Below are 14,562 nucleotides of genomic sequence, written 5' to 3'. Positions count from 1 at the left end.
AAACAACTCATTATCTAAAATACAACAATTCAAGAACAACTTATTAACAAGTTTTACAACTCATTGCTTTTGATGTTAGAATGCTAATAAGTGTGGAATTCATCATGCTTAAATGCAAAGTTATAACAGAAACTGTATGATATCAAATATATGGTTTAGCAATACTTTAGAAAAGGTTCTAACATAGAAAAATCAATGAACTCAGTTAAATTAAATGAAATCATTCTCATAAGCCATACAAATTACTTGTGCATAAAAATTACTATTTGTTTTTATTATATACTTGAAGCAGACACAACTCAGTTTATTTCATTAAAGCAACAACAACCCTAATGATAACTAACATTTCTTTTGATGCTTGTGTGAAGTTTGGCTGTAAAGTCAATTCAACTCAAAACTACTAAAACTTTGCTGTTTTTATAGAATTAATTTTTTCTCAATGATTTAAAATTGGGGTAATTTTTGAGACTGAATAATTTTTTTTCTTCAACATTTTTCTCACCTTACTTACATAGAAATTGCTTTAGAAATCAAATAGTGAAATTCACAACATTTATATGTCTTCCCCCCCGCCCAGATCCTCTGCTTGGTTGACTTGAGCCAAAGAATGGTTGTTTGGTATTGGGGAATTATGAGGGAAGACAAAAATGTCGGGCCAATGTCAGGGCCACTTTTTTAAGAAGTCATTCATTCCTCTTCAAAATGGTGACCTAAATTTCCATGTAATCTTTGTCAAGTCACATAAATGCCTCACCAAGTCTCATTTAGCCCCCAAAGAAAAATGAGATTTTATAGTAACAACAACAACAACAACTTTTAATTCCATAGCATTGTATAGTTCGTAGAGTCTTGAAAACTTCACAAATAGTTATCTCATTTTACCCATATGAGAATGCTGGGAAGCAGACAGATAATTGTTATCTTTACTTTGTCAAAGAAGAAACTGAGGTTCTAAGAGGTTATTTAACTTTCCCAAAGTTTTGCAGTGTCAAATTGAAGAGTAAAACCCCAATCTTCCCCCTCTGTAACAAATACTCACTGTACCCCACTAGAGTAACTTTTGGTATTGATCCTTTGGAAAAATAATAAATAATATATGCAAAACAGAGATACTAAAAAGAAATATGAATTACCTTTTCTCCCAATTGTTATGTATCCATTGTAGATATTCCATGAGAAAGAATAAATGTGGAAACATTTATCAAGTTATATTCCTGGTATCTATCCATCAAGCATTCTAAGCTGTAGAACCTTTTTGTCAAATCTTTCTCCTGAACATATCTTTAACAGCTTCTTCAAAAAAACTTAAAATATTTTCTTCAGTATATATGTGGATGTATATATGTATATATACACATATATTTATATACAATTATAAGTATGTAATAGAATCATATGCTAAGCCCATATATATTTATATTTCTAATTACCATAAAAGATAAATTATGTCCTTCTAGTCTTAATGCTTTTTTCTTTTTTTTGCTATTTGGCTAGGCAATGGGGTTAAGTGACTTGCCCAGGGTCACACAGCTATTAAGTGTTTATTGTTGGAGGTCAGATTTGAACTCAGATCCTCCTGACTCCAAGGCTGGAACTCTATTCATGCACTACCTAGTTGCCTCTCTTAATGCCTTTTTGAATGTTTTTGATTTTATGCGACTTTAGACTTTACAATTCAACAATATTTTTATTGTATGTCATAAATATGAGCATATACAAGTCTGGTAACTGAAGGGGTTTTGTGTCATGCGGTATACTTTATTTGGGAAAATGGAGATTTTTTTTTTTTTCTGAAATGCAATCCTCTTTTGCAACATTCCCAGTCACTACTAGGAAAAAATACAGAAGGTGCAACACAAATAGAGTTTCAAAGGTAAAGCATCAAAAACAAGGGGTAATAAAACGGATTGTACTTATCACCTGAGAAAGGCAAAAAGAGAACCAAAATGAAAGTTTAATATGATGAGGTGGAATGTGGTAAAAAATAGTCTATCCAGCCAAATATTAGAAACACATAATGCTTACATAATCTTAATATTAAAACTGCATCCTAAGGTTTGATTTTTTTTTTGCAGGTGCTATAACAAATATAGACTCAGAACAGAAGATTCAGGTGGAATGAGCAAAGAAAAATCTCTGCATCATAAAGACTTTCCAGCAAGTTTACTTACTTACAGATATTTCAAAATCTCAGAAGACTTAGAAACATTTATTCTATTAACCTTTAAGTAAACTTAATACTTAGTATAACTGCTTAAGACTCTTGCTGCTAATTTTACACCACGGTTAAAAATGGCTGTGACTTGGCAGGCCCAATGAAGATGCTAATGCTGCCTAAACTAATCATTCTCAAAAAATTACTGGAGCACACTACAATTAAAACTCCTAGAGCATCTGAAAGATAGTGTCTTCCCAATTATTTTCAATTCACAAACATAGTAGGCCATAATGACTGGAACAGAAAATTTATCAGATAGATATATTGTGGATTTTTTTACTAAATTCCCAACATTAAATTAAAGTTATAGGTACCTATAGAAACATTTCTGGAAAAGAGAAAAGGTAGGCAGTGATAACATGGATGTGCTTGCTCTACATACACAGTTTTAGAAAACCTACTTGAAAGCGTAAACACAGAGATTAGTATTCCAAGATTATTTAAATGCTTTCTATAGGCTGAATTTTATTTTCTCACATTTTAGGCTACATTTTGACTGTAGTTAGAAGTGTCACTTGTCGTTCCTACAGACAAGGATGTCACTGCATCTGATTCTTTTATAATTCTGAAACACAGACAAATAAGGTTCCTGATAGACAACACAGCTCTAGCCTAGAAGCATATATAATGGTGTAATTAAAACCAAATTTGGAGAACACAAGGAGGGAAGGGTGTTTAAACTTTAGCATTGGAAGGAAATTTCAAGATTATTTAATTCAGCTTCCTTGTTTTATAGTAGAAGGAATAAAGACCTCAAGAAATAAATTGACATGGCAAGGTCACACAGGGAGTGGCCAAGTTGGGGCTCAAGCCCAGATACTGTGACTCCAAATCCACCAGCCTCTCTCTCCAGTGTACTGTAATGGCTTCCCTCACCTAACAATGGTTCTCCTTTAGCTATAAGAATTCTTGAATTTTCTAGTGCAAAGTGTTGTACTTTTCAGAAAAGGTCTGAGCTTGTAAATAAAATCTTTACTTTAAAGAGGCAAATTTATTTATGAACACAACACTCCTGGTTTTGTTAGTAATCAGAGGAACCAAAGGCAGAGAGCTGGAAAGCTGTTTGGATTGCTCATTCTCTGCCCTTTAAAACACCTTGTTTGAGTTCCTTTGGTTTTTGTCTACATGAGCTGATTGATGCTTTTGTAAATAAGCAATAGGGGTAATGCAGGCTATCCTGCTTTTAGGAAACCAATTTAGTAAAAGAACAAAGTCACAGGACAGATCAATCAGTGTGACTGCTTACATTACGAAGGACTTTCCATTTTATAAAAGGATGTACCAAATGGTTGCTTTATGTGGAGAACTCCCTCATGTTAGACACTGAATTTTAGACATGCATGTTGCTCAGTCATTTCAATTGTGAACGACCATTCACTACCCCATCTGAGGTTTTCTTGGCAAAGATACTGGAGTGGTGTGCCATTTCCTTCCCCAGTGGATCCAGTGTATCCATTTTTGAGACAATCAGAGGTTAAGTGACTTGCCAGGGTCACACAACTAGGAAGTGTCTGAGTCTGGATTTGAACTCAGGTCTTCCTGACTCGAGGCCCAGTGCTCTATCCACTGAGCCACTGGCTGCCTCCAGACTTCATATGTTGTATAAAATAACTGCATTAACTTAACCTTATTCCAACTCCTCAAATCAAAGCAAATGAGAACTAGTTGAAAATGTTCAATTTATTGTTAGTAAGATCTTTTATATTATTTGTTTTTTTCATTTTAATTTTCTTATATGTATGGAAATGAAAAGTGGAAGAATATTTTCCCCTTGGAACCTGCAAATTACTTTAAAATTCCTCCTTGTCAACACTTTTACAAGACTGAGATTTTAACTGGGCACTGTGCAGGTAATATTCCAGTTATAGGTCCTATTGCTAGGTGGCACAGTGGATACAATGTTAGACGAAGTCAGGAAGACCTGAGTTCAAATCCTGCCTCAGACACTTACTGGCTGTGTGACCTTGAGCAAGTCATTTTAAACTCTCTCAGCCTCAGTTTCTTCATCTGTAAAATGAAGATAATAATAGCACTTACTTCCCAGGATTGTTGTGAGGATAAAATGAGATAACATTTGCAGTGTGCTTTGCAGATCTTCTTCTTCTTCTTCTTCTTGCTTGTCCTTCATTCTCAAAGAGGACCATGACATCAGGAAGGTGATGTCGTGACTTGCAAGTGAAACCTCCAAGCACTATTCAAATCATAGAATAAATTGTATTCTATTGCTATTGAGAAAAATTATAATAGTCATTTCTGAGAATGTAGGGATAGGAAAGGGAAAATGAGAACCAGCTGATCCCTGCTGGAGCGATCTTTTCTTTTTTTGGGCATTGAGGGTTAAGTGACTTGCCCAGCATCACACAGCTAGTAAGTGTTATGTGTCTGAGGCTGTATTTGAACTTAGGTCCTCCTGAATCCAGGGCTGGTGCTCTATCCACTGTGCCACCTAGCTGCCCTGATCTTTTATTTTCTTAGCCATTTAATTATGCTCCAGGAGAATGTAAGCTCCTTGAGGTCAGGGACCATATTTCATCTCTATCTGTGCATCCTTTGAACTCAGTATAGCATCTGAAATATAGTTGATACTTAATATAGCCATACTGAGTAATTCAAATTCTGAATTTTTTTCAAACTGATTGTAAATATTTAATAAAATTGCTGGCAGTCATGATTGCAATAATTACATCATTAATGTGACAGAAAAATTATATTAAGTCTACATTTTAAAGGTAAAATATTATTCAATGTTAATATAGTTCCTCAAATTTCATATGAAGTTTCAATGAAAAAAAATTCAATGTTTCTTTTCTTTGATGATTATTAAGTGCTATGCCAGCAAATTATCTCTATATTATTTTAGAACTCAATTTCAGAAGATACAGTACTTATTGGAAAACTCTTGAACAACTTTTTTTTTTTTAATTTTGTCTCCTAGAGCACAAACTTGAGGTTGCCGGTCACTGCTACCATTGGTAGGAGTAGTCATATCAGTGAGATCATATATCTACCTCACGCACCTGGAAATCAGTGATATCAGGGTATGTGTTCATTCAACTCAACTTAGGAAGTCATGTTTACCTTTCCATTTTCTCTAAAATGTGGATTTGCTAAATTTAGAAAAATACTATAGGAAGATGAAGGGAAAAAAAACTGCTCTGCAAATTTGTATACTTATTAGCATGTAATTAATTTGAATGAATGAATGAAAAAAAAAACATTTATGCATTTATTGTGTGTTATGTACCAGGGATACAAATATAATTCCTGACTTTGTTCATTATAGAAAGCCTGATTAAGTAGTTCATTCAAGTTATGGTAATTATGGGTAATAAAATTTCATTTTAATATATTGTTTAGTTGATGATTTTCACTAACAGTATGCTAGTGTTCCAAGGTAGTTTTCCAATTTCTGAAGTTTGACTATATTAAAAAAAATATTGTCCTTAAGTAAATGATTGGAAAGTATCAAGAACAGAGGGAAAAGCTATTTGTAAAGGAATCACTAACAGTTATTTGTAATTCCTTAATGAACAAATCAATATTCAGTCTTAACAATAATTTCTAATTAGCTGAAGTCCTGAATTTTTTTCAAATCAACCAATATTGCTGAAGGACAATGACTTTGTTATTATAACGTTAAATTAACTATATGTGCATATGTGTCTTACTTTAAGAAAAAAAGATACATAAAAGGTGAAACTTATGAAACAGATAATTAGGAAAATGAATTTTATGGAATATCATATCACAGTTTACTGAAGTACACTAATTATTTAAAATATAATTATATTTACATAATTTGAATTATTCATAACTGTAAATGAATATGACAATATAGGTAATTATGAAACTGTGCTGCAGAGATAAAAGGTGGATTTTTTAACTTTTTGCTTTCTACTAAAATTAAAACAAGTAAAAAACATTTACTTTTTAAGAATTTTTTAAAACTGGCTTTTCTATGATCATTAACTGATCAATATTGGATTTAAAATTCATTAGCAATTGAGGGAGTATTGTTTTAATGAATCAGGATGTATCAGATCTAAAAGCATTTCATTATTAACTTAATTTTCACTTATACTTAATGTATATTACATAGTTACTCTGTAAAGTCAAAGTTTGATCTTGTCTGAAAATATTCAAGTACATCTTCTAATCTCTATTTTTGATTTCTTATAAGTAGTCACTAAAATCGAGGAAAATGAAGTTATTTGTTTCAAATCAATGCCTACTGTTATATTGCAGGAATGTTTCTGTTCTAGGTCTTTTGTCCAGAACTTTTCTACGTAACCCTTACTAGACCCTATTGCCAATTGGAGTGAAAAGTCACAAATCATATGTCTATGGGATAGCAATACCAATTCCAAATGTTCCAAATAATGTCAGAGAAATGTCAGTTGAACTACCAAGTACTTAGGAGTACAGACTTTTCATGCAGTCATATCCCCTCCTTTGTGCCCTCCTTATTCTAGCTGTGTGCCTGTGTAGTTGGTGCTGAAAGAGTTGAAAGTACAAACTGAAAGATCATTTCCTAACTTGAGGTCTACCCCCTAATGACCCAAGATTATATAGACTTTAAAAAGAAACATTTCGAGAAAATACTTCTTAAGAGGGAGCAGTTCTGAAATGGCTTATGGATCAATGTGGATACTTCCATTGTAGGTATTGTAACAAAAGTGGAAGTCTCAAACTTCCACTATTAAGAGTGAAAAGGAGGGGTAGGAATACAACAGAATAATACAAACCTAAATGTCAATGAACTGATGTTCAAGAGAATAACTATTTAAATTAGGCTTATCCTCACTCTCCAATTATAAGTGAAATTAAATAAATTTCAATTAGCAGAGACAGAATAACCAAAATAAAAAAATTGCAGCTAAATTGTTAAGTTTGACTAAAGATTAAAGAGTATGAGGCCCTTTAGGAACTGTTTCATCTTTTTTCTCTTTTCTTTCCTTTTTTCTTCTTTTCCTTTCTCTTGGTACTCCTGGCACCCAGTATAATACACTGAACATAGTAGTTAGATGCTCAATAAATGCTTACTCGAATGAATGAAGCTAGATGGATAGAAGCTAATGGGGTATTAATAAAAAGAATCTTTTAACTCTATATAGCTATGCAATGCCCATCAGAACATCAGCCAAATAAATAAGTTGGCGTTAGGCTAGGGACCAAAGGTTATTTTTAGAGCCATCCTCAGAATGAGTTACACTGAAAGAATCATTCTGTTAAAACGTAGAAGCTTTATCCCTGAACATTTTTAATGACACAAGTCTATCTAAAGTTTGATGTTCTCCTGTTTGGAGCAGTTATGGGAAAGAATATTACTAAAGATCACTCTTGGACTTACAATTCTATGCAAAAAACACAAGCAAAAATATTATCATTGAGAAACATAGCAATAACAACTTCCTTTAACAGCCTACTCTCATGTTAAAAAAAAAAGTAAGTAGTTCTTTTCCATTGGTTTTGTTGTTAAGTCCAGTTGTTTGTCCATGTGTTACAAATGCATTTGAGGGTAATATTTTATTAATATTAATTGGTTTCTTTTAAAGTTAACATGCTAGAAACCCAAAAGTTATATGTATGTGTATGACTATGTCAGTGTATATGTCTGTGTATATGTATGTGAATGTGTGTGTGTATTTGTATACTCCTTTTCATGTCAGTGAAGGCAGTCATTATTAATTTAGAAAAATATTAGAGAATCTATCAATTTTGACATAATGAATCTGTGGCTCAGAAAAGGAGACAAGTGGCACATGCTATAATTAGAAAGGTTGTATTTTATGGTTTTTAGCATATAAAACTAATATATGTTTTTAAAAATTTAGAAAACATCTTGCTCTGTATTGGTTTGTAATAAATTTCTAACAAAATTTTATCCAATATTTCAAGTCATTAGTGCTTTCCAGTATTCATATTCATTCATTCCAGTATTAAATACGATCATAAGGTGCTAGTGATAGTGTGGAAGTTGTTTTTTCTAATAAAATCACATGATTTAGTTAGAAATAATTAATCTCCACCTGATTAGACAATATTTTTGTACTTGTGTATTTCTCTTGATCAAATGAAATTATTTTTCTTTCATTTTTTTTTGGTGGTGCTCTAAAGCATAATTGGGTTTTTTAAAAGACTAAGGAGACAGCAGCTTTAAATATAAGAAAATAGTCTGATTATATACTTACTCCCTTGCAATAAGTGAATATGCATTTTAATACTCACTGCATTGATGAGTTTTATTTTGAACTATAGCTCATTGTAGATACTTTTCCTAGCACTTGTCCAGTAAAAACTCATTACAATGGATTGCTTCTTCTTTTATGGCATACAAAAAACATTAATTAATGAGCTGTCTTGTTCTATTTTCTAAAATATCACTGGAACAAAGCAAATTCTTTTGGGATGAGTGGGCAGAGATGACTAAATATACTTGTACATATTTATAGAAGAAAATAGATTCCCGGAAGCCAAGCAGAAAATGCTAATGGAGCATACTGTAGACAAGTTTGCATTTCCCCCTCATTTGCACAGAAAAAAACTTGATTTTAAAATAACCAGAGGCAACAGTGATAAGAAAGAAAGTAGACTTCAAATACAAAGATTAAATTTGTTCTGATAAGTACTTGATATGTTTAAGGGGAAAGAAATAAATGGTTTTAAGCCAAACTGACTGACAACTTTCTGTGAAAGACTAACAAATGTGTGCAATGTTTTGTTTTGTTTTGTTTAACCTCCCATGGGAAAGGCTCACTTTTAACATCATTTAGTTCCATCCCTTTTTTACAATACAAGAAAAAAAGGAAGAAAGATGAGTTATTAATTTTTAAAATTACCCAGCAATTCCATTGCATCATCTTCATTGTCAATATCTTCTTCTGTTACAGATGGCGTGGGGCTGTGGATGGATTCAAAAGAATCTTGGGATAACATTGCAGCTAGAAGCTTCTTATGTTGTTGTTGCTGCTGTTTTAATCCTTTACTCTTGGGTTCCATCTTTAAGCTGGGAGAAAATTTACATATAATTTATTTATCTAGAGGATAGATTTAAGACAATTTAAGAAAAGTCATAACTTGATTAAAAGATGTTACATTCAGTGTTTTACAGTACAAATTTACAGAAGTATTTTTTAAATGGTCAAATAAGTTTCCCATTGAAAATGGAAAGAAAACTAATATCTTCACTTGAAAACAGTTTTCACAATCCAGATCAAGATAGTTACTTCCCAGAACTTTGTTAATAATATGACAGTGTATCCCATATTTGGATATTTGTGCATTGTACCAGGTGGAGATGCTAATGTATAAACGTGGAGTATTTCTGGTATATAGAATGGAAGTATAAGGCAACATCTCAAGGAAATACAAAGTATTTCTATATGGAGGAGATCCAATTACTTGTCAGCAAACAAGAATTTATTAAATACCTTCTTTATGTAAGATATTGTGCTAAGCCCTGGAAACACAAAAAAAAGGCATTAAAAAAAATGGTTCCTGATCTCAAGAAGTTCACATCCTAATGGGGGAGAGAACATGCAAACTATGATCAAATAGGAGATCCACTACAGTGTAGTACAAGGGAAAGATCATCTCAGAGCAAAGGCAGTAGTAGGTTGTCGGAGGAGGGGTAAGATGTACAGAAGACAGGACCTCAAAAGTGACTTGCCCAGGCTCCCATGGCTTCAAAGTATCTAAGGCCAGATTTGAACTCAAGAAGACGAATCTTCCTTACACTAGGCCAGCACTGTATTTACTGTGCCACCTAGCTCCCCAGGGGGGAAAAAATGTGTGTTTCTGTGTGTGTGTGTGTGTGTGTGTGTGTGTGTGTGTGTGTAATATAATAAACCATATTATATTACATTATAGTATATTATATTAGTGTACACACATACACACACACACACACACACACACACACTCAGACAGAGAGAGAATTTTGTTTACTCATTCAGGGCCTAGTGTGACATTTAAAAAGTTTGAGAGACGTAATTTCTGGGTAATTAGTCATTGTATCAGTAATGCCAGCATTTTAATGAAAAGAGGTCAGTGGCACTCTCAAATGCCAAAGACAATCATGGCAGCGGGCTCACATCTTGTGAGCCCTTTGGAAGAGGGGTATTACTGAGGGTGGCAATCAACTCTGATTGTTTAAAAAGTAATGAGAGAGAATGAATGCTACAGTGAGGGATTGGACCAATTCTAATGAACTTTGATTATATCATTTACTATCCCTAGCCTTGGGCAATCTAAACAAATAATCCCCAAACCAGAGTAGAAGGTTGGGTGGGGTCTGACCAAGATTGAGGAAAGCTAATTTAATCTCATTATTAGTAATTTCCTTCAAGAGATGAAATTTTAAAATGAAGACTGTAGAAAAAAAGGGAACTCTAAATCTCCCCAAATCATTGATTATTAATAATCATTTTTTCACTAGCATGTGGTAAGCATTTAATAAATTCTTATCAACAGTCTGAAAATCATTTTCAGTCGATCATCATACACACATTAGTATATGTTAGGGTTCTTGGTAGGGACAGGTTGGGTAGATATCTTACAGTATTAAATGCTAAGAAAGATCCAAGCTTTTTAGGTATCTGAAAAGTATCCAGTATCTTTGTCAAGAAAACCCTAACTGGGGTCATGAAGAGTCAGATATGATTGAAACAAGTGACCAACAACCACATATATTTCTGTTCTTAGCAAATTGCTCTGCATGTAGTGATTAATAAATTATTTTCTTCATTCATTCTGAAAACCATTTTGTAGTAAAGAATAGAAGTTAGGTAATCAATAACTATATAGAGATCTAATGAAATATGCTTTTTCATGCAGCAATCTATTTTTATATGAATTTGTTGAAGTTCAATTTCTATTTATAACAACTCATAGTAAAACTGAAATATATTTTAAAAAGTTTTTTTCTTCACAAAAGCAATACTTTACCTTTCTAGAAGACTAACAGCAGGAAAGATCATATGTGAACTCAGAAATCTATTATAAAAACATTAATCTGCATATGATATTAATTCCCAAATCCAGCTTCAGATTCCAAGGATATAGTTCTTTCTTTCCTCAAAATGTACCCAGCTGTCTAGGAATATGTATATTAGCATTGTTTAATTATTAAACTATTGAATTAATTTTCAATTTAAAAATTTTCTATCTTGAAAGGGACAAGGGGTATGTACATATGTATATGTGTATATATATATATATACACACACATACATATACATATATACTCACACAACAATTCCTTAATCACTACTTTAAACTTACTATAATATATTTCAATAGTCTTATGAAAGGGATCAGTTCAGAGAAATTTGGGAAGACTTATATAAGCTGATACAAAATGAAGTCAGATCCAGGAGAACAATGTATATGGTAATAATGCTATAAAACCAAATAATTTTGAAAGATTTAACGAGAATGAAAGAAAGAAAGAAAGAAAGAAAGAAAGAAAGAAAGAAAGAAAGAAAGAAAGAAAGAAAGAAAGAAAGAAAGAAAGAAAGGAAGGAAGGAAGGAAGGAAGAAAGAAAGGAAAGAAGGAAGGAAGGAAAATAGGAAGGAAGGAAAAAAGGAAAGAATGAAAAGAAAGATAGGAAAAAGAAGGAAGGAAGAAAAAAGGAAGGAAGGAAGGAAGGAAAGACAAAAAGACTTAAAATTTCTAATGAATGCAATGATCAACTATGATTCCAAAGTATTAATGATGTTTTATTCCATCCATTTCCTGAAAAGGAGGTGATGGATTGAAGATGTAGATGAGACACACATTTTTGGATATGGACAATTAATGTGGAAATGTCTTTTGCTTGACTATGCATATTTACTACAAGGATTTTTTTTTTCTGTTAAATTGGGTAGGGTGTGAGGGAAATAAAATAAGTGTCTTAATTGAAAGATAAAAATCTTTCAGTCATACTTATTGCAAAATATGGGATAAAATGCAAATTCCTTGGATTGGCACTAAAGGCCCATGACAAACTCACTCCAACTTACATTCAACTTACACTTTTATATTATATATATATGTGTGTGTGTTTATACATACATACATGCATACATATATATATAATATATACATATATATGTATATGTATAAATTTTATATCAGAATTTACACTCCCCTTATACACTTTATGTTCCAGCCAAACTAGATGACTAGCAACTGTTCCCTGATAATTTTCTACAACATCCTACTCCCTGGTATTTCTCAAGCATCTCTGTCCCATCCTCCTGTCATCCACATAGAATGTACTCCCTACATATCTCCGTCTATTTGCATCTTTTCTTAGGTGGAACCTAAGTTGTTCATCCCCTAAGCTAAAAGTGATCTTACCCTCATCAAATTTTAACCTACATAAAAGAGGTTGGCAAATAATATATTATTATACAAATTCTAGCTGTTATTATTAATATTGTTGTTATCATATGTAGATCATATTCTGCCATGTATTATACTATTCTTGTATGTCTCTTTATCTTACTAGAGCATAGGATTAAGAATTTAGAACTTAGAAGGCCATTTAGTCCAACTCCATTATTTTATGGATGAAGAAAGGGCGAGACCTAGAGCAGTCCAGTGGAAGAGCTTGGATTTAAACCCAGGTCCTTTGATTCAATTCCACCACTGTACTAGATATATTGTAGGCTTTATAATGTCACTCAGCCTGTATGCCTTTGGAAGAGGGCTTTGTAATGTCACTCATTCAGGCAGTCAACAAGCATTTTGTTGTTGTTGTTCAATTGTTTCAGTCATGTCTCTTTGAGACCCAATTTGGGGATTTCTTTTGGCAAAGATACTGGAGTGGTCTGTCATTTCCTTCTCCAGATCATTTTTCAGAAAAAGAACTGAGGTAAATAAGGTTAAATGACTTGCCCAGGGTCACACAGGTAGTGTGTCAGAGATTAGATTTGAACTCAGGAAGATGAGTCTTCCTGACTTCCAGCCCAGCACTCTATCCACTGTACTAACTAGCTGCCAGCAAGCATTTACTCAGTGCTTATTAGTGCTAACTATGTGCCAGACACTATGATAAGTGCTGAGCACTTAGAGAAGGGAGGGAAAAGGACCTTGTCTTCAAGCTCTCATATTCTGATAGTGGAAGCAACATGTAAATAACTAGGAAAAATACAAAATATACACAAGGTAGATAAAAGATAATCTGAAAGGGGAAAATCCTAGCAGCTAGGAGGAAGAGAAAGGCATCCTTCAGACTGCAGAATTTGAGCTGATTCTTGAAGGGAGCCATAGGAGGTAACAGGTAGGGGTAAGGAGCGAGAGAATTCTATCATGGGGACAGCCAGTGAAAAGGCATGGATACAGGAGGTGAAGTATCTTGTGAAAAGAAAAGCAAATAAACCAATATAGCTGGAATATAGATTGTGTGGAGAAGTCAGTACAAGAGGAGTATAAACGTAGAAGGCAGCTGGGGGAAAAAGTGCTCTAAGAGCCAGTTAGAGGACTCTATAATTGATCTTGGAGGTACTAGACAGCCAGTGTTCTTTATTGACTACAGGATGACATGGTTACACCTACTTTAGAAAAATACATTGGCAGCTGAGTAGAGGATAGATTGAAGTGCAGAGAGACTTGAGGTAGAGAGAATGACTGGAAACCTATTGCGATAGTGCAGACAAGAGGTTATTAGGGACTGAATTCTTGTGGTTTTCTGAGCAGAGAGCAGTGGACATAAATGAAAGACGATATATAGGAACAATAAAACTCGGCAACAGAATGAATGTGAAGTGAGTTTAGTGAAGAGTCAAGAATGATGCCAAAGTTCCAGGCCTGTGTTAATGTGGCACTAACATATATGACAACAACAGAGGAGATAAGGAGGGGAGGGTTTTGGAAAAACAATTATGAGTTTTTATTTAGTCCTGTTGAGCTTGAGATGTTTACAGGATGTTTTGAGAAATCCGAAAGGCAGTTGGTAAAGCAGAACTATAGCTCAGGAGAGAGATTAGTGCTGGAGAGATGGATCTGAGAATCACATGCACAGTAACAATAATTGAGCTCCTAAGAGCTGATGAGATCTCCAAAGCAGATAGTATGTTGCAAAATGAGAAGAGGGCCTGGGACAAAGCCTTGTGGGAATACTACTTTTCATGGTTGTTTCTATCATCTGCACCAAGCACAGTTTTGCACTTAGTAGATAACTAACCAATATTTATTTAATTGCATAGAACTACAGGTCTTTTCAAGGGAAAACAAAATGTTTAATGGTGATTTGAGTGAAGCAAAGAAAGACAGGGGAAAGATGGAAACCTCTCTTATGTCATATGAATACTGCTATTCCTCAACCAATCCTTGGGCCCATGCCCAAAGGCAATGG

The 14,562-nt window shown here is 33.5% G+C and overlaps 1 protein-coding gene across 2 annotated transcripts in view; it reads right to left on the bottom strand.

Annotated features, from left to right (window-relative positions):
* The window catches only part of LOC114054099 (uncharacterized protein C8orf34 homolog), a 393,219-nt gene that overhangs the window by 234,666 nt on the left and 143,991 nt on the right, over nucleotides 1–14,562 (bottom strand). For both annotated transcript variants that reach the window (XM_027877214.1, XM_027877215.1), the window contains exon 7: nucleotides 9,058–9,224. In XM_027877214.1, the coding sequence (XP_027733015.1) occupies nucleotides 9,058–9,224 (167 nt within the window). The remainder of the gene's footprint in view (nucleotides 1–9,057; nucleotides 9,225–14,562) is intronic.

The sequence above is a fragment of the Vombatus ursinus genome, unplaced genomic scaffold (genome assembly GCF_900497805.2).
Source record: "Vombatus ursinus unplaced genomic scaffold, bare-nosed wombat genome assembly UNPS02014812.1, whole genome shotgun sequence".
NCBI classification, from domain to species: domain Eukaryota; kingdom Metazoa; phylum Chordata; class Mammalia; order Diprotodontia; family Vombatidae; genus Vombatus; species Vombatus ursinus.
Note: the sequence above shows the minus strand (reverse complement) of the source record. Positions and strands in the feature narration are given on the sequence as shown.